This window comes from Capricornis sumatraensis, chromosome 3 (genome assembly GCF_032405125.1).
Source record: "Capricornis sumatraensis isolate serow.1 chromosome 3, serow.2, whole genome shotgun sequence".
NCBI classification, from domain to species: domain Eukaryota; kingdom Metazoa; phylum Chordata; class Mammalia; order Artiodactyla; family Bovidae; genus Capricornis; species Capricornis sumatraensis.
Genome location: NC_091071.1, coordinates 120,910,457 through 120,934,144, shown reverse-complemented (window position 1 = coordinate 120,934,144; position 23,688 = coordinate 120,910,457). Strand labels below are relative to the sequence as shown.

The 23,688-nt window shown below is 40.8% G+C and overlaps 1 protein-coding gene across 2 annotated transcripts in view; it reads right to left on the bottom strand.

Annotated features, from left to right (window-relative positions):
* The window catches only part of CNTNAP5 (contactin associated protein family member 5), a 1,075,483-nt gene that overhangs the window by 485,181 nt on the left and 566,614 nt on the right, over positions 1–23,688 (bottom strand). For both annotated transcript variants that reach the window (XM_068967132.1, XM_068967133.1), the window contains exon 8: positions 13,117–13,381. In XM_068967132.1, coding sequence (XP_068823233.1) covers positions 13,117–13,381 — 265 coding nt within the window. The remainder of the gene's footprint in view (positions 1–13,116; positions 13,382–23,688) is intronic.

Genomic DNA, 23,688 nt, shown 5'->3' with positions numbered 1-23,688 from the left:
TTTCCTCTAGGAGATATGGATTAACACATATACACTATGATATATAAAAAGAGAACCAACAAGCAGCTGCTATATAGCAGACACAGGGAACTATATTCAATATCCTGCAATAACCTATAATGGAGGACAATCTGAAAAAGAATATATATATATATATGTGTGTGTGTGTGTGTGTGTGTGTGTGTGTGTGTGTGTAAGTATACTACATGTAGCTTTGCTGTATACCTAAAATTAACAACACGTTTTAAATTACCTATACTGCAATTAAAAATGAATAAAGGGAAAAAACAGAATAACACCACCAACCTCAGAGTTTTATAAAAATAAAATGATAAATGTATATGAATATTCTTGTGTGTTAGTAGCTCAGTTGTGTCTAACTCTTTTCAACCCCATAGACTATAGCCCACCTGCAGGATCTTCTGTCCATGGAACTCTCCAGGCAAGAATATTGGAGTGGGTAGGTAGCCATTCCCTTCTCCAGGGGACCTTCCTGACCCAGGGATCAAACCCCCAGGTCTCCTGTATTGCAGGCAGATTCTTTACTGTCTGAGCCACCAGAGAATATACTTAGCACAATATTTGGCCATGCTGAAAGACTATAAATTTAGGTTTGTGCTTAAAAAAAAAAAAAAAAAAAACACAAAATCATCACCAGACACTGCCAAAAGTCCCCTGCATGAAAATGTGGGAATGGGAGGTCAGGGTGGGTGGGACTGGAAAATTTTCCTTGGTTGAGAATCACTGGTTTCAAGGAATAACTTGAGGTTGCAGAGTCTCAGAAAGCAAGCACTTGATTTCTATCTGTTTCACTCCCTTTTCTTCTCCCATTCTCAGTCCAGTTCCTAACAGGTCTTTGCATTTCAGCCTTCATCTGATTTCAGGGTCTCTCTTTACAGATTGAAGACAGAACCTCTGAAGTCAGGTGTCTGTCCCAGCATCACTAACCATCAGCCGTACAGTCACAGTGGGATACACAGAGCTACAGTCCAGGCCAGAGCACAGTCCTGAAGACTTTATTTCCAATCCTGGAAATAACCTATTACAGATATCCCCACTGCATTTATTCACCTGTGACCCCTTGCTCAAGGCCCTGCCACTTATAATTTCTAACAATCTAGACAGATTTCTTAATCTCTCTCAGCTCCTTCTTCATCTACAGAGACACAACTGACTGGCTTGACTTAGAAGTTTCTAGGCTTTAACTTCCCCAGAAAACTCAATTCAGCTGTTTTTCTGTATCCTTTCATACCAACCTTTACTTAACAATTCAAAGGTAATTTCAGTTTTTGAGAGAACAAAGTGGGAAATATCTAAATAATTGAATAAGGCAGTCTTAAAATGTCAATCACATCATAAAAGAGCATATTCTAATTATTAGCACTATTATGCCACAATTTAGGTTGTCTGTCCTCTTTTTCTTGAGTACCATTTATCCATCAATTATCAAATTCTATTAACCCTTTCCTTCATATGGTGAATTAAATTCACATATTTCTTCAAATTTCCTCTACAACACTGATTCCATCCCCTATTAGGGAGCTGGGAATCTTTCTGACGGGTTCCCTCTTTCTCCCAGCCCCTGATCTCTTTCTGGTACAAGACAACTTGCTCGATTGAACTATTGGAAGAGCAAGGTTATTATTAAAACTTACAGCAAAAATCCCTCCAGTGTGTCAACAGAGCCCAGAGAATGAAAGTCAAATACTTATCTTGATGCTCAATGTCTCTGTAATCAGGCCCCCATCTGTCTTTGCCATCTTATTTCTCCATATGCCTACAACAAATTTCTTACTCTAGCTGGACTAGTGTATTCATTATGCTCCTAATGAATGCACTAAGCTAACTGGTGCTTTTCCTCCACCCTCCACCTCACCTGTATGCCATTCTCCCAGCTCTCTGACTATTCAAATTGCCTCACTATCCTCTAATGCCCAGTTTTTGTCCCAGTACTTCTTTTCCTTAACTCTAGGAGCAGGAAGCTTTTTTTTTTTTTTTTTAACTTCCTATTGCAGTCACCTAGCACAGAGGCAGACATGACTGAAGCAACTTAGCAGCAGCAGCAGCAGTAGCAGCAGCATAGTACAGGATGCATAAAAAGAACTGAATGGTTGAAACAGTGAGTTAATACACCAGGAAATGAAAAAATGCAAGTTTTCCTAAGCCAGATCTGTACATAGAGATTTCTCCTTTATGGATTCTAAAAATATCCACTGTCTGATCTATTCATTTAGGTCATATTATTTACTGCCTTGTACCATTAATTAACAATCCATCTCTGTAAGTGTTATCTCCTTGATGATATTCAAAGTTCCTGTGGATCAGATTCTGCATGGCAATTTAGTATTCCCCTTGGTATCAACAGAGCAACATCCTGCCCTCTCCAAACGTTACTTGATTGATTGAGTGTCAGACTAGCTGAATCTCCACTGCCAAGTGTCAGAAGCTGGGCCCTCCTGGCACCTGGACAATAAATCATAGTTTAAACCTTTCCTAGTTGTGAAAGGCTAGCTCATATGTTAAGATAACCTGGATCCTCAGAACCTTTGGTCAGCATCTGGAAGGAGAACAGCTGGGTTTGACATACACTGGAGTCAGATAAAAACTGTGATGTGTTCATCGTTGATGGTGAAGATACAGTGTCTCTAGAATAGACTTGAATGCTTGGTTCCAAAGTCTTCACAATAAAAATGAAGGTCAGCTCCATAGCCAGATACAGCTCCTCCCTATCAGGAGGAGGAGCTCCTCCCTGTCACCTTTAGGAGACAGTCAAACTTTGGCGTCCCTGACCAAAATTATGCTTCATATTTTGCCTGTGCTTCTTTGTACCTGTGACTAAGCCACCTGTGAAGTCTTAGACATCCAGATCTTCTCCTATTTCTCTCCTCTCATTGGCACATCCTTCCCTTCCTTATTTGTTTAATGAAATTCTATTCATTCTTCAAAATCAAGCTGTTTTCCTTGCCTCTAGGAAGCCTTCACTTTCCCAGCCTTCCTGGTCCCTCTTCTCTTACACTCCTACTGTGCCCTAGAAGCATCTGTCCTATTGCATTATCAGTGCTCTATACTGTCCCTTTCAACAGCACCTATGAGCTTTTGGAGTCCAATCCCTCCATCCTCTGGATAAGGAAATGGCAACCCTCTCCAGTACTCTTGCCTGGAAAAACCCATGGATGGAGGAGCCTGGTAGGTTGCAATCCGTGGGGTCGTGAAGAGTCAGATATGACTGAGCAACTTCACTTTTGCTTTTCGCTTTCATGTGTTGGAGAAGGAAATGTCAACCCACTCCAATGTTCTTGCCTGGAGAATCCCAGGGACGGGGGAGCCTGGTGGGCTGCCATCTATGGGGTCGCACAGAGTCGGACATGACTGAAGCGACTTAGCGGCAGCAGCAGCCCTCCATCCTCAGAATCGAGTACAGTACCAACAGAGCACAGATGCTACAAAAGCTTTCTGAATTAAACTGTGTAATAGGGAAGAACAAATCTGACTCCATACTAGATCTGCTTCTTTTACTTTAACCATTGAATTCTATTGCTTTTACTTCGAGTTAAGAATATTGCCTATAGCCCAAAATATACAGGATGGTCCAGTCTCAAGGTTCTGTCGTTTAAGCCATGATACCTTTCCATTCACAGAGATAAAAAGTTGTAGCACAGAGAATAACAACTGTGCTGGTGGAGGTTTACAGGAACATCATGACCTGGCCTATGTGGCTAGCTGCAAAAGCAATGGATTCCAACACCAAGAAGTTAGTAACAACCAACCACACCCCTCCTTCACTTGGCCTTAAAAAAAATGGTTTGCTGAAATCTTTCCAGGAGTTTGAAGCTTTGTGGGACACGAGCCACCTGTTCTCCTTGTTTGGGCCTACAGTAAAACTTTCTCTGCTCCAGACTCCAACATCTTGGTATTGTTTGGCCTCATTGTGCATCAGACACAGGAACATGCATTGAGTAACAGGTGGAGGCAAAGTATGAGAGAATTATTAAAGTATAAAACACGAAAGACTAAAGAAAATGACAATAGTTTTGACTATGAGATTATTTCCCTATTAGACAAATCTAGTTCCCTGTTTCCCCTTTGAGCAAGCTGAAGAATGTAGAGTAAGCTAAGAAATAAAATATTCCTGCCATTATTGCTGAGACCTGAAAAAGCTATGGTGGCCCACAAGATCACTCCTTTAGTAACTATTCCCAACCTCTGCTTGATATCTTAAAGCTAAGGCAATGGCATTTCTCAGTTCACATAAAGTGGAGTGTCTCATCATATGCTTGTCTTCTGAAACTTGAACTATGGGCTCTGTCAGACAGTTTGTGGAGACAGCCATGGCCCTGTGGCTATCTACTAATATTTGTTTGCCCTCACCAGTGGGATTTTCTCAACATCATCTTAGCTAAAACACAGGCATTAATGACAGCTTAATTGAAGCAGAGGATGAGGTTCACAAAGTCATCATGTTTACTTGATGTACAGATGGTGGTGATATATAAACAGATTCTATGAAAAAGGACAATATTGGGGAATGCTCTGCAAACGCCAGGGCTGCAGATTACAACCATCTGGTCATAAGTATCAATAGGGTGAGCACTTTCATCCTTTATGACACAGCTCTCCCTGCCGTCTCCCACCTCTGGGAGCCCCATTGGCCTCTAATTAGTATCTCCCTTGAGTATAGCTCATCCCTGGGCTTGACACATAGTGCCTCATAGAACTGTTGCAACATGGATGTTGGCTAAAAACCATTGTGAACTCTTTTTCCACTGTTAATTTGAGATCCTTCGGAAATGTTTTGGAGGTCATTTCTAGTAGTTCATTTATTCAGATGCTTGTTTATACATAAGACAAATAGTTACTGAAGGCCTATTATAAACAAGGTGTTAGACTAGGCCTTGGACAAATAGTGGTGAAAAGGCAGGCAGTGCTGTTGTTCCCATGAATCCTTACAGTCCATGGTGACAAGAACATTGAGAAACCAATTATAGAGATATATGATTAATACAGGGTTCCCAGGTGGCTCAGTGGTAAAGAATCCTCCTGCCAATGCAAGAGACACAGGGGATACAGGTTTGATCCCTGAGTCAGGAAGATCCTTTGGAGTAGGAAATGGCAACCCACTCCAGTATTCTTTCCTAAATAATTCTATAGACAGAGGTGCCTGGCGAGCTACAGTCCATAGGGTTGCAAAGATTTGGATACAACTGAACACATGCATGCATGTACACATGATTAATATATATTATTTTTTTTATAATTATCTTATTGAAGTATAGTTCATTTAAAATATTATGTTAACTTTAGCTATACACCAAAGTGATTCAGTTATACATCTATACACATTATTTTCATATTCTTTTTCCATTATGGTTTTTCACAGGATACTGAATAGAGAATACTGTCCTACATAGTAGGACACTGTTGTCGATCCATTCTACATACAGGTAAGTCCCATATATATGAATGAGTTCTGTTCTGAGAGCACATTCATAAGTCCAATTTGTTTATAAGTCAAAGTAACCACAGGTACCCACATAACACAATTGGCTATATAGTACTGTACTGTAATAGGTTTATAATACTTTAAAATACAACTAGCGTATAAAACAAACAGAAAATAAAGAAAATAATTTTAATCTTACAGTACAGTACCTTGAATTGTGCCCCCTCAAATACATGTGTTGAAGTCTTAGCCCTCTCCCATACCTGAGAATGTGTCTATATCTAGAGATAAGACTCTGAAAGAAGTAATAAAGGTAAAATGAAGTCTTATGAGTAGGCCCATAGCCAATATGACTTGTGCCCTCATAAGAGCAGGGCATTAGGAGACAGATGGGCAGAGAGAGAAGATTATGTGAGGACACAGAGAGAAAACAGCCTCTGCAAATCAAGAAGAAACCAGCCCTGACCATGCGTTAAACTTCTAGCCTCAAGAACTGGAAGAAAGGAAATTTCTTATAGGTCTCCTACAGAGTGAGTCTGACCTTGTGATTCTATGGACTGGGGCCCATCGGGCTGCTCTATCCATGGGATTTTCCTGGCGAGAATCCTGGAGTGTGTTACCATTTCCACTTTCAGGGGATCTTCCCAACCTGGGGATTGAACCAGCACCCCCTACATCTCCTGCCTTGTAGGCAGATTGTTTACCACTGAGCACCTGAGGAAGCCTGATAGGTCTTCTAATTCGTGGTATTTTGTTATGACAGTCCTAGCAAACTAATACATACTTAGGCCAAAGCTACAAAAGAGAAGAACCAGAAGACTAGCAGTTGGTTGGCTTTAGGAAGGTTTCTTTAAATATCAATTGATATAAATTCTAAAAGAATAAGTGAGATGATGTGGACCACAGCTCTAGGGGGATTTATTTAATTTAAATAAAGGCAATGTTAAATAAACATCCAATAATATCCATGATGGTTATGGATCAAAGGCTATGCCATTAAAATTTCATCCTATGTTCAGCTATAGAAAGAACAAGTCAGCTCCAAAATTCTTCTAAATATAGAAAATTAATGATGGATTAGAAGGAATTGTTTCATAATTAGTAATTCTGGAATGCCTGGTGTCTAACTACTGGAAAATGTAAGGTGGTTGAGGATGCTGAACATTATTACTTGTATGTAAAGATTCAATGGAATGACCTGAAATTGTCTCTCCAGGAAGCCATCTGCCTCCACTGAAAGCATTTTTGTAGCATCTGTTTGATTTCCGGATCTTTGCTCATCATGTGTCTTTTGGCCTAGGGATTCTGTCCTGTTCCCGGTCATTGGTTTTCTCCTTCTGTCTTTCCTGCTTATAATCGTTTTGCAGGTCCCTACTGCCAGGTTACATCTGTCTGAAGATTCCCTCTCCCATCTTCTGGGTTCTGTTCAATTGTGCAGAGACTCATTACTTACTCCTGAAAATTCCACCCTGGGTTTGATGCCTCTAGTACATCAGAGCAGTAGACTGTGTAGCTATGTGCTCTGGATAGAATATTCTCTAATGAAAAGCCATTAGACAGTCTCTCTGCCATTTGGCCTTACTGGGGTGTGTTCTATTTTCTGCAGTAAAACAAACATATAAAGATTTTCATCTGTGACAAAGTCTATCTCACATTAAAAGACCCTTATTATGACTGTCTTGTTTTCTCTTCACAATCAGTAGGTCTGGTACCTACAACTCTTTCTCTACTAACATTGTTTGAAAGTCCTATATATTCTGATAACATTGACACATATAGAGTATCCTAGTGTGAATTAAAGATGGTTGATAAGACAAAACAAAACACAACTTCTCAGGATTAGATCCTTGGCACCTAATTCTATATGGATCACAAAGAAAAACATGCAGGACTTTTCTGGGCTGTTCAAGCATCTCATTCACAATAATCATTGTATGAAAAAAGCCCAGTTTACCATTCTTCCTCCCCAAAATGCAACATAATATGAGGAGTTGAGAAAAGTGATCTTTGGCAGGGAGATTGGCCCTGCTGAATACATGTAATTAAGGCTACTTATTCCCTTGTCAGAAGAAGACTCTGGAGTTGATGGTTTCCTTGAAGACATGGCTGATCTCCTGTTTTGCTTTAGGAACTCATGAAGGTTTAGAAGGAACTTAAATAATTCTAGACCAGTTCTCTCCTTCAGCTACAAAGTACAGTGTGGTCTAAAATAATAAAACTGAGTCTGCATCTATGAAGAACACAGTGAGGTTGTTGTCCTGGATGCTAAGGCCTGTGTTCAAGGACTTTGCCAAGACTAGCTTTTCAGTGGGAAATTGATGTTTTGAGGGGTGGTGGCTCAGAGGATAAAGCGTCTGCCTGCAACGCAGGAGACCCGGGTTCGATCCCTGGGTTGGGAAAATCCCCTGGAGAAGGAAATGGCAACCCACTCCAGTATTCTTGTCTGGAGAATCCCATGGACAGAGTAGCCTGGCGGGCTATAGTCCACAGGGTTGCAAAGAGTCAGACACGACTCAGCAACTTCACTTTAGAGGAGAAAAAAACCCATATTTCCAATTTTTAGGACTGAAGCCCCAGATCTCTTTCTTCCTATTCTTATTCCCCATTCTTCTCCCATCAACACAAGAAAAATAACATTGAAATGTGAGGCCACTTGCAGAATAATTATAATGGTGCCAGCTTTTCTTCAGATGACTTAATGTTTCACTTGCAATTCAAAACACTCTGCTTGACCAAGCCAAGTGGTCTTCTTTACTTTTACACAAGTTCCTGTTCTTAGTCATCCAGATTGGTCTGGACAATAACATCTACATCCTAAGCATGTTTTTAAGAGTCTTTTAAAATGGCAGCCATCCTACATTCAAATATAGAATCTGTTGTTAATCATTCCAGGAGCAGGTGTTGACCTGAGAAAGTGGTCCCCAAGACATGCAATTCCTGGGGAGAAGTGTTGAGGAACTAGGGTTTGAAATGCATAAAGGAGGAGATCTAGGTGTGTATTTATTTAAGATGTGCTCAATTGGCTGCTCTGATTCTTAAAGGGGGAGATGATGCTCCTCATCTGGCAGCGGGACTCCTGGAAAGCTTCCTCCCCATTCCCATTCAGCCTTCAGATTTCCAGCTGGGGTTTGCAATGCAGAGGTGACACGAATATGGGAAAACCTGTCCAGTGCATGGCAAAGTCTCTGGAAATATCTGGGCTCTTACTTAGTGCCCTTCATGCATGCGTGTGTTCTCGGTCATGTCCAACTCTTAGCGATCCCATGGACTGTGGCCTGCCAGACTCCTCTGTCTATGGAATTTACCAGGCAAGAATCCTAGAGTGGATTGCCATTTCCTACTCAGGGGGTCTTCCTGACCCAGGGATCAACCCGTGTCTCTTGCCCTGACAGCCGGATTCTTTACCACTGCACCTCCTGGAAAGCCCAGTTCCCTTTGTATTTACATGATGTACATAAAATTATGTGATAATTTTACTAAGGAATCATCACTGAGCATTTAAAAAGGTCTGAGGAAATTATGTCCCATATACTCAATGAACAGTAGCATACGTGTGTGTTAGGTATGCATAACTTACATTATAATTGTATACAGGTAATGTCAGCTAAAGTCTACAAAGATAGTGGATTCATCATCTGTTGTCAATTCCATCTAATTTCCAAATCTGTCTATTGATGGGGCCACCAAGTAAAATGTTTTGGGAAAAGCCAACTTTAGATCCTATGCAGGCTACTTTCTTTAATAGCCTATTGTCATTTCATCTTTCAGCGAAAGCAGAGTTTCTTTATATTTGAAGTCTTTAAGCAACTGGTATTGGGCTTCCCTGATAGTTCAGTTGGTAAACAATCCCCTGAAATGTAGGAGACCTGGGTTCAATCCCTGAGTTGGGAAGGATCTTCCCTTCTTTCCCTGGAGAAGGGAAAATCTACCCACTCCAGTATTTTGGCCTGAAGAATTCTGTGGACAAGTCCAAGGGATCGCAAAGACATAATTGAGCATCTTTCACTTTCAAGCAACTGAGAATATCAAAAATCAATGTAAGAATCAGCAAGACATAGTGTGAAAACTGTGGACCTAGGAGTGCAACGGAAAAGCCTGAGCTTGAGCACCTTGGTCAAGAGAGCTTAATTTCTGACTCTCAATTTTCTCTTTTGCATGTTGGTAAAATAAGCATCACTTCATATGTTTCATGAGTTTTTTTTTTTTTTTCTGTAGTATTATATGATAAGGTTCTAGCATAATGCCTGACCTGCAAGAGATCCACAGTGTTTGTTGATTCTACTGTCACATCACTTACAGTGAAAGGGTGCCCTTGACCCTTCCTCATATCCACATGCACAAAGCTTTCAAGAAAGAAGATGACAAAAATAGAAATCAAAGTAGAATACAAGGGAGGGGTTGCACTACTGTCCTTCATCTTCCTGAAACTTCATCCCTTAGAACAAATAAATTCAGAACCCTTCTATTTTGAGAATGACTTAGTTTGGACTTCTCTTCCTGATCTTCAATGCAAAAATGCACAAAATAATCTGCCTCCCCAAAGCTATGCACACTATATGAAGCTCTGGTAATAGCAGTGAATGTGCCAGGCATCCATGATCTGCCCTTCCTGTGGGGTCATCTTTTCTTTTAGACTCAGGACATTAGAAATACCTGAACTAGTCTCAAGTAAATCTTAAAGTATCTGGATTCCTTGTTCAACTAATAAAATGTGGTGCTAGTTTCTAGTTTCCATGCAGTACCAAGTGTCAAGGGTAGTCCCAAGGGCCCTCAAAAACTTTCAGAACAACAGTTATTATTTTCTGATTTCTCACATGAGTTTTTCACTTCTTACAAAGCCAATACGATCTCAAGTACTTGGAAAACAAGTTTGATCAGAAATGTAAGGGAGGAGAAAACCAGTTTTGTCCTTTTGCTTTTTTTGTTTATTTGTTTATCTGTTTTTTACCTGGAATAGAAAAACACCAGGAGACAAAAAGCCTTAATCCATTTCAAAGAAAAGTGAAAGAAATTCATAATTTCCAAAATTCAGGAAATTCTTGGGGAAAGAAGCAAACAAGTTTTCTGAGATAGACATCAGAATGTTTTTAAAACTTTCTTTTCCTTGTCTGATCTTTTTGAGAGACAGGTTAAAAATACCCAATGATTTTTTTTTTTTTCCCTCCCTCTATAGCTGGGTAATGGGGCAGCTTTTACCAGCCTGTCTCTCAGTCATAAACACATTTTAATGGACTTACACATGCTTAATAATACAGGTAACACCTGAATGCTTTAGAGCAAAGTGCCACTGGGGCCTGTACTTTATTAAAACTTCATTTTGACCTGAGGCATACAAGTCTCTGCACTCAACCATCTCACCAATTAAAGAGAAAAAGCCCAGTGCCAGGTCACCATTTTTCTTCTTCACATAAGGATTGAGGTTTAAATTTTCTAACTCTACACATGAAAACTGGTATGTTTCTAAGAGATTAACTCACCTCCCATGACTGGAAATCTTGGAAATTTTATAAAAGTCCCAGGAGTGTGCAAATTTACTCAGTTTTTATGACTCTGAGGAGTGAGGCCTATTTTCGCCATAGATCTTGAGTTGGTGTGGAAGACAGAGAACCTTGCTAAACAGCTTCTCAGCACTGTGTCAAAGGTTTGATCCATTTAATCTAATGGTGGTTCAGGTGGTAAAGAGTCCACCAGCAATGCAGGAGACCCAGGTTTGATGCCTGAGTCAGGAAGATCCCCTGGAGAAGGGAATGGCTACCCACTCCAGTATTTTTGCCTGGGGAATTCCAAGGACAGAGGAGCCTGGCAGGCTACAGTTCATGAGCTGTAAAAAGTTGGACACAACTGAGTGGCTAACACTTTCATTTTCAATCACCATCACAGCCTTGTAACATAAAGATTTTTTTTTTTTCCATCTCCTATTACAGGTAGATGCTAAGATGGTCCCAATGACCCATGACGCCTGCTGGGTAAACACTAGTATAATCCCCTTGACTTGAGCAAGGGCTAGATTTATTCTCTTTTCTAGTGAGCAGAATATGTTGAAAATGATGGGATGCTACTCTTTCTATGAGATACACAAACATCATGGCATTGTCCTGAGGGTTCTTTCTCACTCTCTCCAAAGTCACTCACTCTGGATTAATAGTACTGCCCTATCAATGAGGCAGCCTTCTGGAGAGGCCATGGGGATAAGTTTGAATCTTCTGAGGCCTGTCAACATCCATGTGAGTTAGCCTGCAAGCAGAATTAATCCTGGTTGAGACGTGAGATGATCGTTGCCCCTACTAACAAGCTGATTATAGCGAGAACTACCTAGTCAGGGGGCCTCTGGATTCCTGACTCTTAGAAACTGAGACATAGCACATGCTGTTTTCAGTCACTACATGTTGGCATAATTTGTTATGCAGCTATAGGTACCTAATACACTCTTACATGGGAGACAAAGTTAGGAACTTAATCTAGGGCCACAGACTGATAAGGGGAAGAGGCACCTTTGGACCCTCCTGATTGACTTGCAGACCCAGACGCGTCTGTCATTTACAGAAGTTCAGTGGGGTTTTTGTTCATCCGTTGACTCTGAAGCTTTCCCATAGTCTGACCTGATCTTAACTATTAAATTATGTCTTTTGCTCCCTAACTCAAATTTCTTTAATTTGTTTGGATGACAGAGCTCACAGTCCAGTGGGGAAAGAAAGATATTTAAATTAAAGAAAGATGCAATATCATGTAATCTGGGATAGATATTGGCCCAGAAGAGGGGGTTTGATTCAAACTGTAGAGCCAGGAAGGCTTCTCAGACGATTCATTGACCTACCTGCCTGCCTTAGCCTCCAGTCCAATGCCTGCATGTAAGTCTGACCTCTGTAAGTACTCGTCACTAAGTGAACATGCTGTTTCTGGAAGGACAGTAATATAACAAGTAGAGAAGGAGGGAGAAAATTTCATAGCTCCATGTTAAAGTAAAGGCAGATGGAAGAGCCAGGGTATGGTTCATACCTCTGTTCCATATTGCCACACATTAGGGCCTAATATATACTGCTGTAAAAGGATGTGCTTTCCAATCTTCAGAGATAAAGATTAAGTGACCATATGAAGTGAAGTAAGTCAGACAAAGAAAATGTCATATGATATCACTTATATGTGGAATCTGAAATATGACACAAATGTAAAAATCTACAAAACACAAACAGACTCATAGACTTGGAAAACAAACATGGTTAGCAAAGGGAAAATGTACGGGGGAGAGAGGGATAAATTAGCAGTTTGAGATTAACAGGTGCACACTACTATGTATAATGATCAAGGACCTAGCATATAGCCCAGGTAACTATATTCAGTACTCTGTAATAACCTAGATAGGGAAAGGATCTGAAAAAGAATATATATATATATATATATATATAATATATATATATATATATATATGTATATGGTATATGTATAACTGAATCATTTTGGTATAACCTGAAACTAACACAACATTGTAAATCAACTATACTACAATGTAATTTTTTTCTAAGAATAAAAAAACTATTGGATCTTCAAACCTGAAGTTTGTGAAGACTGATTATCCCACATCCCTGGGAGCTGGAGCCTGTATGTTTTGGTCAGAATCTCAAACATGTGTTGACTTGGCTGAATAAGAAAGTGATCTAGAAGTTGTCAGTAGACAGTACCTGTGAGGATTTCAGCAGCACGTTCTGTCATTTTCTGAATCACGAGTCTCAGGGTTCCATCCTCCAGCCTCAGCAGCAAGGTCCCCGAGCCCTCAGAGAGCATTGTGGACAGCAGGAGACCATCCTTGTTCCAGGTTCGAAACTGGAAACTCACTGAGAGCCCATCGATTTGGGGAGTCCCAGGCAGCAGCAAATAACTGCTGCTGGAGTTGACAAATGTGATGGGAACAATTTGTGGTTCAGAGCAGGAAAAAGTGACATTGCCCTGGAAAACAATAAAAGTCAAATATATAAAAGCCATTTTTTATTCTGCAATCTGACAGCTGATATAAACAATCACCTGGAGCTGACCTTAATTTCAGGATTATTCCACATTCAGCAGTAAGATCTTAAAGGGAAAAATATGTGAGCTTTGTTCAATTTCAGCCACAAGATTGTTTTCCATTCCTATTTTGTGGATCACAGTGCTATCTGCAAAAAGAGTCATCAAAGACCTAGGGCAGTGGAGGGAGAGGAAACATCAGAAGTTTCTAGGGATCCAGAGACAAAAATAATAGCATTCATTCACTGAGTAATTATGTACTGCAAGTCAACTAATGCCAAGACCTGGGATACTTTTCAATGTGGTACACTTGAGAAAATTTTGTTACAATGTGGAAAGCCACTGACACCAGCTCCCAGGGAAGCCTGGGAAAAGAAATAGCTAAAAGAGCAAAGGTTTCATAAGGAAGGTGAGGCTTTCCTGGAAGGAAGTGGGGAAGGACAGGGGCGAATGTCCAGCTAGCCTTCTCAGTAAATGGCATAGTGTTCGCAAAAGCTTGGAGAAATTAACAAAATGGCATTCCTGAAAAGTGAGTCATTTCTGAACTTGAAATGGGACAGAGAGGGCCAGGGATATGAAGGAGGTGAGGCAACAAAAATGAGTAGAAGTAGAGTTTAAAAGCCTTTTATGCTTGCCAAATTTATCATACAAAATCAGAAGCAGCAAAATGACAGTGGCCATATTTTTATCATATTAAGAGTATTTTTAGTAACATAAAGATTGAGGGGTGCATGAGAGGACCAGAAGTGGGGAGTATTAAGTGTGTATATATATAGTAGAAGCAGGAAGAAGATAATTCTTTGCATAAGTGTGAGAAAACAGGTCAGTTTATTTGAGGAAGTTACAGGAAAAGAGAGACGTGTGTGTGTGTGTGTGTATATATATATATATATATATATATATATATATATATATATGCTCAGCTGAGCCATGCGCTGAGTCACTTTTAGTAGATGAATAAGGAGAAAGCCTGGAGCACCTTCTAGATTATGAACAGCTATTACAACATGAAAGCCATTTGGAATTTTTATAGCCAACAACTTCTCATTTAGCACCACTATCATCTGTCTCTTTTAAATTCTAAATAATCTCTACAATACTGTCAGTAAACTTATTCAGATAAGTGTAAGACAATATTCTCCTCTACATAGTCATGGACACGTGTTTTTTTTTGGGGGGGGATGTATTTTATTGAAGTATAGTTGATTTGCAATGTTGCACTGATTTCTACTGTACAGTAAAGTGATTCCGTTACACATGGGTGTGTGTGTATATATATACATATATATGAATAAATAGATATATAGTTCATGTTCTTTTCCATTATGGTTTATTACAAGATATTGAACATAGTTCACTGTGCTATACAGTGTCTTGTTGTTTACTCATTCTGCATATAGCAGTTTGCATCCACTAAACCCAACTTCCAAATCCACCCTTACCCCACCCAACTTCCCCTTGGCAGCCACAAGTGTGTTCTAGTCACAGACACATCTTATTCCCTACAAATCTCTCAAGGCCTCTGAATGATGCTAACTCTGCCTTTTAGAGTCAGGGGAGAGGTGAATGGCAGGAATTTCCTAAAGGGAATGCCCTGTGTCGCCTAGCTGCCTGAATTTAACTTCCCACTAAAGTGGTCAAGTAGTGAGCTTAGACACCTAGTACAGCTTCTAGTTCTACAGCAGGCTAATCATTCAGCTCAAACAATCTCTTAATCCAGAAAAACATCATTAGGTCCCAATTATGTTTGTTAGTGATAGTCCTGCACTTCTGAAAACAAATAGCAGTTACCAAACAAACTTCTACCAGTAATGGGTTTCTACGAATGTACTCATCATCAGTGGAATATAAGCATATTCTTGTATTGATCATTTGTTGTGGCTGTTTAGATGTGTTCTCTTTTGGGTAGATTCCCAGAAGTTAATTGACACGTCAAAGAATAAAGGCCCCTTATATCCATCCATCAAGAAAGTGAAGTCACTCAGTCGTGTTCGACTCTTTGCGACCCCGTGGACTGTAGGGCACCAGGCTCCTGCGTCCATGGGATTTCCCATGCAAGAATACTGGAGTGGATTGCCTTCTCCAGGGGATCTTCCCAACCCAGGGATTCAACCTGAGTCTCCCACATTGCAGGCAGATGCTTTAACCTCTGAGCCACCAGGGAAACCCGAATCCATCAAGAAACTGGACAAATAATGTATACTAACACATATGTAGAATCTAGAAAAATGGTATAGATGATCTTATTTGCAAAACAGAAATAGAGATGCAGACATAGAGAACAAACGTATGGACACCAAGAAGGATAGAGGGTTGAGATGATTTTGGAGACCGGCATTAACAGACATACTCTATTGATACCATGTATAAAATACATAACAAATGAGAATCTACTGTATAATACAGGAAACTCTATTTAGTGCTCTGTGGTGACTTAAATGGGAAGAAAATTTTTAAAAGAGAGGATATATGTATATTCATAGCTGATTCACTTTGCCGTGTAGTAGAAACTAACATAGCATTGTAAATCAATTGTACTCCAATAAAAATTAATTGAAAGAATAAAATAACAAAAAAGAAATTGCCCACAGTTTATACTGTCCCTGGCATTAAGTGCTCACATGTGTATCTTATGTATTCTACACAATGACACTACATTCATTTAAAAAACTACACAGATTGAGTTTGGAGTAGCTGGGTAATTCAAAAGCCAGGGTCCTCCTTCCCAGTGACAATAGGGGACAAACCTATGTCTGTGTGCCACAGATGCTTCTGGCAGCCATCTCTGAGAACTTCCTCCTTTGTCTTGGGTACCACTTAAAAAAAAAAATCTACCAACTAGCTTTTCAGATCCTATTGCTGTTTTAATTTGCATTTTTTGGAACTCTGGTTGATTTCCTTTCAAGATGAAATATTCCTACTGATGGCAGATTGACTGAGGCAAGACTGTCTTTCTTAAGCAGTCAGGAATGCTCCCACAGGGAACTTGGGAGACAACAGTAACTTTTCTTCCCCTTTTTCTTTCCTGAGGTAAGCATCACCTCTAGTAACAATTTGCCAGAACAAAGCTGAACCCAAAGTTTGAGGCTGTGTAGAAGGGGGAAAGGATGACAAGACTGAAGGTAGAAGCTTAGGACTTTGTAAAATGTCCCTTCCCCATTATCTTAGAATCCAATGTTTAAGACGCACAGACATAGAGAACAGACTTGTGAGTGGCAAGAGGGAAGGAGGTAGAGGGGGGACGATTGGAAGTTTGGGATTAGCAAATACAAACTATTATATACTAATAGGTAAATAAAAAGGTACTACTGTATAGCACAGAGAACTATATTCAATATCCTATAATAAGCCATAAAGAAAATATTTTAAAAATGTATATATGTATAACTGAGGCTTCCTAGATGGCTGTAGTGGAAAACAACCTGCCTGCCAATGTAGGAGACTTAAGACACGTGGGTTTCATCTCTGAGTCAGGAAGATCCCCTGGAGGAGGGCATGGCAACCCACTCCAGTATCCTTGCCTGGAGAAACCCATGGACAGTGGGTCCTAGTGGGCTACAGTGTATAGCATCATAAACAATCAGACATGACTGAAGTGACTTAGCATGCACACATGTATAACTGAATATATCAATTCTGTTCAATTCCAGTTGCCTAGTCGTGTCTGACTCTTTGCAACACCATGGACTACAGCATGCCAGGCTTTGCTGTCCATCACCAACTCATATCCATTGAGTCAGTGATGTCATTCAACCATCTCATCCTCTGTTGTCCCCTTCTCCTCCTGCCTTCGATCTTTCCCAGCATCAAGATCTTTTCCAGTGGCCAGATTGTCTTGACATCAAGTGGCCAAAGTATTGGCACTTCAACTTCAGCATCAGTCCTTTCAATAAATATTCAGGGTTGATTTCCTTTAGGATTAACTGGTTTGATCTCTTTGCAGGCCATGGGACGCTTCAGAGTCTTCTCCAACACCACAGATCAAAAGCATCCATTCTTCAGTGCTCAGCTTTCTTCACAGTCCAATTCTCACATCCATCCATGACTCCTGGAAAAGCCATAGCTTTGACTAGAAGGACCTTTGTTGGCAAATTGATGTCTCTGTTTTTATTATTCTGTCCAGGTTTGTGATAGCTTTGCTTTCAAGGAGCAAGCATCTTTTAATATCATGGTTGCAATCATCACCTACAGTGTGATTTTGGAGCCCAAGAAAGTAAGGTCTGTCACTCTTTCCATTATTTCCCCATCTATTTACCATGAAGTGATGAGAAAGATGCCATGATCTTCATTTTTTGAATGTTTAGTTTTAAGCCAGCTTTTTCACTCTCTTTCACTTTCATCAAGAGGCTCTTTAGTTTCTCTTCACTTTCTGCCATAAGCATGGTGTTATCTGCATATCTGAGGTTACTGATATTTCTCTTGGCAATCTTGATTCTAGTTTGTGCTTCATCCAGTCCAGCATTTTGCATGTTGTACTCTGCATATAAGTTAAAGAAGCAAGGTGATGATATACAGTCTTGACATACTCCTTTCTCAATTTGGAACCAGTCTGTTGTCCTATGTCCGGTTGTAACTGTTGTTTCTTTACCTGCATACAGATTTCTTAGGAGGCAGCTAAAATAGTCCGGAACTCCTATCTCTTAAAGAATTTTCTATCATTTGTTGTGATCCACACAGTCAAAAACTTTAGCATAGTCAATGAAGCAGAAGTAGATGTTTTTCTGGAACTCTCTTGCTTTTTCTATGTTCCAATGGATGTTGACAATTTGATCTCTTATTCCTCTGCCTTTTCTAAACACAGCTTGAACATCCGGAAGTTCACAGTTCATGTACTGTTGAAGCCTAGTTTGGAGAATTTTGAGCATTACTTTGCTAGAGTGTGAGATGTGTGCACTTGTGTAGTCAGTAGTTTGAACATCTTTTGGCATTGTTTTTCTTTGTGATTGGAATGAAAACTGACCTGAATATATGTGTGTGTGTATATATATATACACACATACACACACATAACTGAATCACTTTGCTGTACATAAGAAGTTAACACAACATTGTATATCAGCTACACTTCAATTAAAAAAAAAAAAAAACTTAAAAAAAAAATCCAATTTTACAATGTTTAGCTCCACCTAAACCATGTTGCAAGTGTTCTATGTGGATAGTCCTCATGACAGCAGGGATCTAGAAGAACTGATATTTTCTCCTTCTTTGACCAGTTCTCCCACATCTGATGAGAGGCCAGGCTGCTTCATTCCATTGAACATATAATGAGCCTCACTATCTGTAAGTAGACCAGGGAACCCAGAGTCCCTTGAGGGGCCTTCAGGGGACACACAAAGTCCTGAGCAAGATGATGATGGCAAGAACTTCAAATAAATGCCCCAGAGTTTCTGTTAAAATAAGGCTAGGTGTGGGGAACAACACTTTGCTCACCAGGGAGCAGGATAACTTGGAAATGCATCGTCTCTGGATGGTTTCTCTGGGTCACTTCAGGCTGTGCTCCTTCACTCCCCCCTCACATTCTCCTCCCACTGTCCTCTGTTGTCCTGTGTCCAGGCAGTCACCTGAACTGTCCAAAATTTCTTTGTTTTTAGAGCACCTCCCTGCTGTGTTCTCCAGTGTTAGGTCCAAGGGCAAGTAGGAGAGAGAGATGGGAATGGATAGGAAATAAGTTTTACATGAAATCTGACCCAATTCTCCCAGGAAGGGTTTCTGGCTTGGCCTCCTGTCACACCACTTCTGGGCAGCCACCCTTGTCATTCATCTGTCTTGGTATTCCTCACTGTGCATGCTGTTCGCTGAACCCAGGGTAGGCAAAGTGCGAGTGGGGAGGCTGGAAGAAAACTCGAGGAGTCATAGGAACTGCACACGTGTATTCTCTCTGGGCTGGCACAGCAGCTTTGCAGCAGACATGTTGTATTCTGTTATGTTTGACCCAGTGAGTGCAGCCAAAATGCAGCCATAATGTGGCCTCAAGGGCTTTTCAGGTGGAGCTTATATATGTCTACAGGACAAAAGTGGCCCTTGGCCAAGTGGGTACATCATCACAAACATGCACAGTGCTATGTGATCTCAGCTGTTAGATAACCATGTATTTACAAAACATGGGGCAAGAGCGAGAGGCCATGGGGCAAGAACGAGAGACCATGGGGCAAGAGCGAGAGACCATTGGGCAAGAGTGCCTGACCACCACCATCTTGGCAAATTTGCTCTTACTCTATATTTCACCCCTTCAGGGTCTCTCAGCTCAGAATCTATGCTCAATCCATCTTCTGTGATATTCCCTTGACAAGTAACTCTGACCCTTGAACCCACATTCTGCAATGGCAGTAGATGGTATAGTAACAAACAGTTACATCCCCAATACATAGCAAAACCCAATGCCAGGTATCACCTGGAACTCATTTTGCAGTTCTTCCCCTCATGGGGCTAGAAGAGACACCCACCACACATGGAATGCCTTTATCTTTCATTGCCAAATCTCGTCCACCATCTGTCCTTGTGAAATTGCATGCAAACCTCCACAGAGGCAACTCCACCTCTGCAGGGATTTTTATTAAGGACCTGCAAAATACCCCAGAGGCACTGGGCCCATCCCTTCAAGGAGGGGATTTTTGCAGTGTTCACAATCTACCTACATGATTATACTTTTCTAAATCTGAGGACACAGCCTTTACAGTACACTGTTCTAAATCTACACCATAGGACAAAGCCTAAATCTTCATCATTTGGCTGCCATAGCCATGAATGTATGCACTTGAACCAGGAAACTGCTCTGGCTTGCCATAAACAAGTTTGCTTTCAGCACCAGTATCAACCAAGGCCATTGCTCTCTGTATATTAGCTAGTGACCTGGTGGCTCAGATGGGTAAAGAATCTGTCTGCAACGTGGGAGACCTGGACTCGATCTGTGGCTTAGGAAGATCCCCTGGAAGAGGACATGGCAACCCACTCCAGTATTCTTGCCTCCAGTATTCTTGCCTGGAGAATCCTCATGGACAAAGGAGACCTAGTGGGCTGTAGTCCATGGGGTTGCAAAGAGTAGGAGACGACTGAGTGACTAAGCACAGTTAATTGCAAGTTCACATGGGGCCTCAGGTCCCTGCATGGGCTCTTTGGGCAGACACCTTGGCCTGAGCCCTATTCAAAGCCAAAAGGGGCATCTTAAGGAACATCCTTGGGAGCCATGTAATCTTCTAACTGAAGCATCTGTATCTCTTGCTGTGGGTGTTTAAACTGCTACTCTGCTCTCAGTTGTACAATGGGCCTAGCTAACAAGCAAAGACCCATGGTCTCATAATGTTCTACAATCTTTATATTAGTGAGGGGAAAGTTGTTATAGATAACAACAGTTCTATTTTGTCCCTAGAACAAATTATAGCATCCACCCCTGTGTCTCAGAGTTGCAAGAGCCATGCTGCCAAGGGTTCCCCTTGTTTCTGCTGAAACTGCTTACCCAAGTTGACTAACTCTGCCTGAGTATATGGTTGATACATCATGAACTCAGTCACTTTGAGGGCCCCTTGAGGATGAGCCCTGGGCAATAGGCTACACAGGCTTCACTTTCTGCTGCACAACGGGCCATGCTACCAAGCGGGGACCTGTGGTCTCACAATGTTCATCATCACCCTCCCTCATGACTTCATAGTTTGAGGAGCTGGGTTCCTCATGGCCATGCATCTCTTGCTCCAGCATGTGTATATGCTGCTCTAGCTCTTCCTCCCATCTCAACAACTTGCACACTTCTGCAGCATCACAGAGAGCACTATCCATATTCACCCTCAAGGCAGTTAAGAAAATTCACCCCACGGTGCCAGCCATAGTCCATGCCGCCCCATTCTGGAAATGGGAGCTCACTGCCTGTGACACCTTTTCAATGCTATCTGGTCAATGCTACCTGGTGACCCATCCACTGCTTCCCAGTCTTCCACTGGGGCCCACACCAAGAGGACATGGCTACCTGCTACCACATGCGATGCGGTGGCTACTGGCTTCCTCCATTCATTGGAGCCTCAGGCTCCTCTATTTGCTGGGTATCCTGCCGACTATGCCAGTTGTCTTGCTATTCACACTGTTTGCTGAACCCAGGGTTTGGAAGATGAAAGAAAACTTCCAACGAGCTGGGAAGTTGGAAGAAAACTCAAGAATTGTAGGAACTGCATGTTTATTCTCTCCACGCTGGTGCGGCAGCCAATGAAGCAGGTATGCTATATTATCTTGTGGTTTACCCAGCAGACACAGCCATAACGTGGCCACAACATAGATGCAAGGGCTTTACAGATGGAGCTTATACATATTTATAGGACAAAAGTGGCCCATGACCAAGTGGGTACATTGTGACATGCATGCACAGTGTTGTAAGTGATTTCAGCTGTTACATAACTGTGTATTCACAAAACCTGGGGTAAGCAAGAAGCTGTGAGGCAAGAGAGTCTGACCACTACCATCTTGGTTAATTTGCTCTTTCCCTACAACATCCATCTCAGCTGTGCTGGTTGCTGGCAGAAATACCAAAGTGTCAAGAAGCATTGATACCCCCATCTACTACAGCGGAGAGAAAGGAGAAAAAAGTAGCTAAATGAGAAAGTACTACTTTTGAAATCAACATGAATCATTTTCAGTATCACCATTTGTGATTTCAGAATCCTTCTCATGATAGCATTGGAGGGAGTCTTCAGCAGTGATTTAGAAAGCACATGCAAGAAGATAATATTACTTAACCATTATAAAGAATAAAGTAATTCCATTTGCAGCAACAAAGATGGATGTAGAGATTATCATACTAAGTGACTTAAGTCAGAAAGAGGACAAATACCATATGATATCACTTACGTGGGGAATCTAAAAGAGTGATACAAACGAACTTATTTACAAAATAGAAATAGACCCACAGAAATAAAAAACAAACGTATGGTTCCCAAAGGGGGAATCTGAGGGGAGGTAAATTGGGTATTAACATATTCACGCTGTGAGCATGTGTTGTCACTTCAGTCCTGTTTGACTTTTTGTGACCCTGTAGACTATAGCTCACCAAGCTCCTCTGTCCATGGAATTCTCCAGGCAAGAAATCTGAAGTGGGTTGCCATGCCCTCTTCTAGGAGATCTTCCCAATCTTGGGATCAAATCTGCATCATTTGTGTCTCCTGCATTGGCAGGCAGGTTCTTTACCATTAGTGCCAACCATAGTCACACTACTATATATAAAATAATTAAGAAGAACCTCCTCTATATCATAAGGAGCTATACTCAATCTCTTATAATAACCCATAACAGAAAAGGAATATATATATATATATATATATATATATACACACACTAACACAACATTGTAAATCAACTATAGTTCAATTTCTTTAAAAAGACATGAAATTGTAAAACAAAAAAGAAGATAATGTACTTTAAAATAGTGTCAAAAGGAGTGGCAAAAAATCAGCCACCATATTCTCTCCTATATACCAGCTTAAAGTATTGCTTCAACTTTCATCCTATTCTGACTAAGAAGGATGCTCCATATCTCAGACTCTCTCCGTTTTATTCTAAATTTAATTCATCAGTGATTTCAATGTACATTCAATATTTCTCCAACATTGTAAAACAATGTGTTGAGCACAGGAGTTTTTAAGTTTTATATATAAACATATAGTTTATAGTTTTATAATAATATGTTATAAAATATATAATAATTAATATAACATATATATTTAAATGGGATCCTATTTATTTGAGGTCTATAGTCAGTAAATGTACATTTCTGATTGTAACTGGTACAAAGTGTCCCTGACAAAATTATTCACATTGGTGGTCCAATCTTCAAGGTAAATCAACCAGCCCTGGTCCTAAAGAAGAGGCTGAAAGAAAGTCAGTATTAGCACCATAGTCCCTTTTCCACTACAAATCTTACTAGAGCCACAGGGTCTTTAATTGTCTCAAAAGAAGGTCCGTCTACATTGGAAAGCCTAAATCCTATGTGTCTGATGTGCCTCTCCTGACAGCACCACCATGTCCTGGTTGGATGGGAACCTTCCATGGGATGATAACCTCACTAAGCCACAGGTCACTGGTACCTGTAAGTGGGGCCCTCTCTGTCCCCAGCATGGCAGTTCTTAGTGTCCTGTGCCTCCATGCTCATAGATGTGCATCAGCCTCCATGATATAAGGTATCTGGAAGCCCTGGGTTTATCTGTCCTTTGGGGAGCACCAAACCATGTCCAGTTTCCTTCTTTAGGATCCACCATAGACTTTTATTTGCAGTT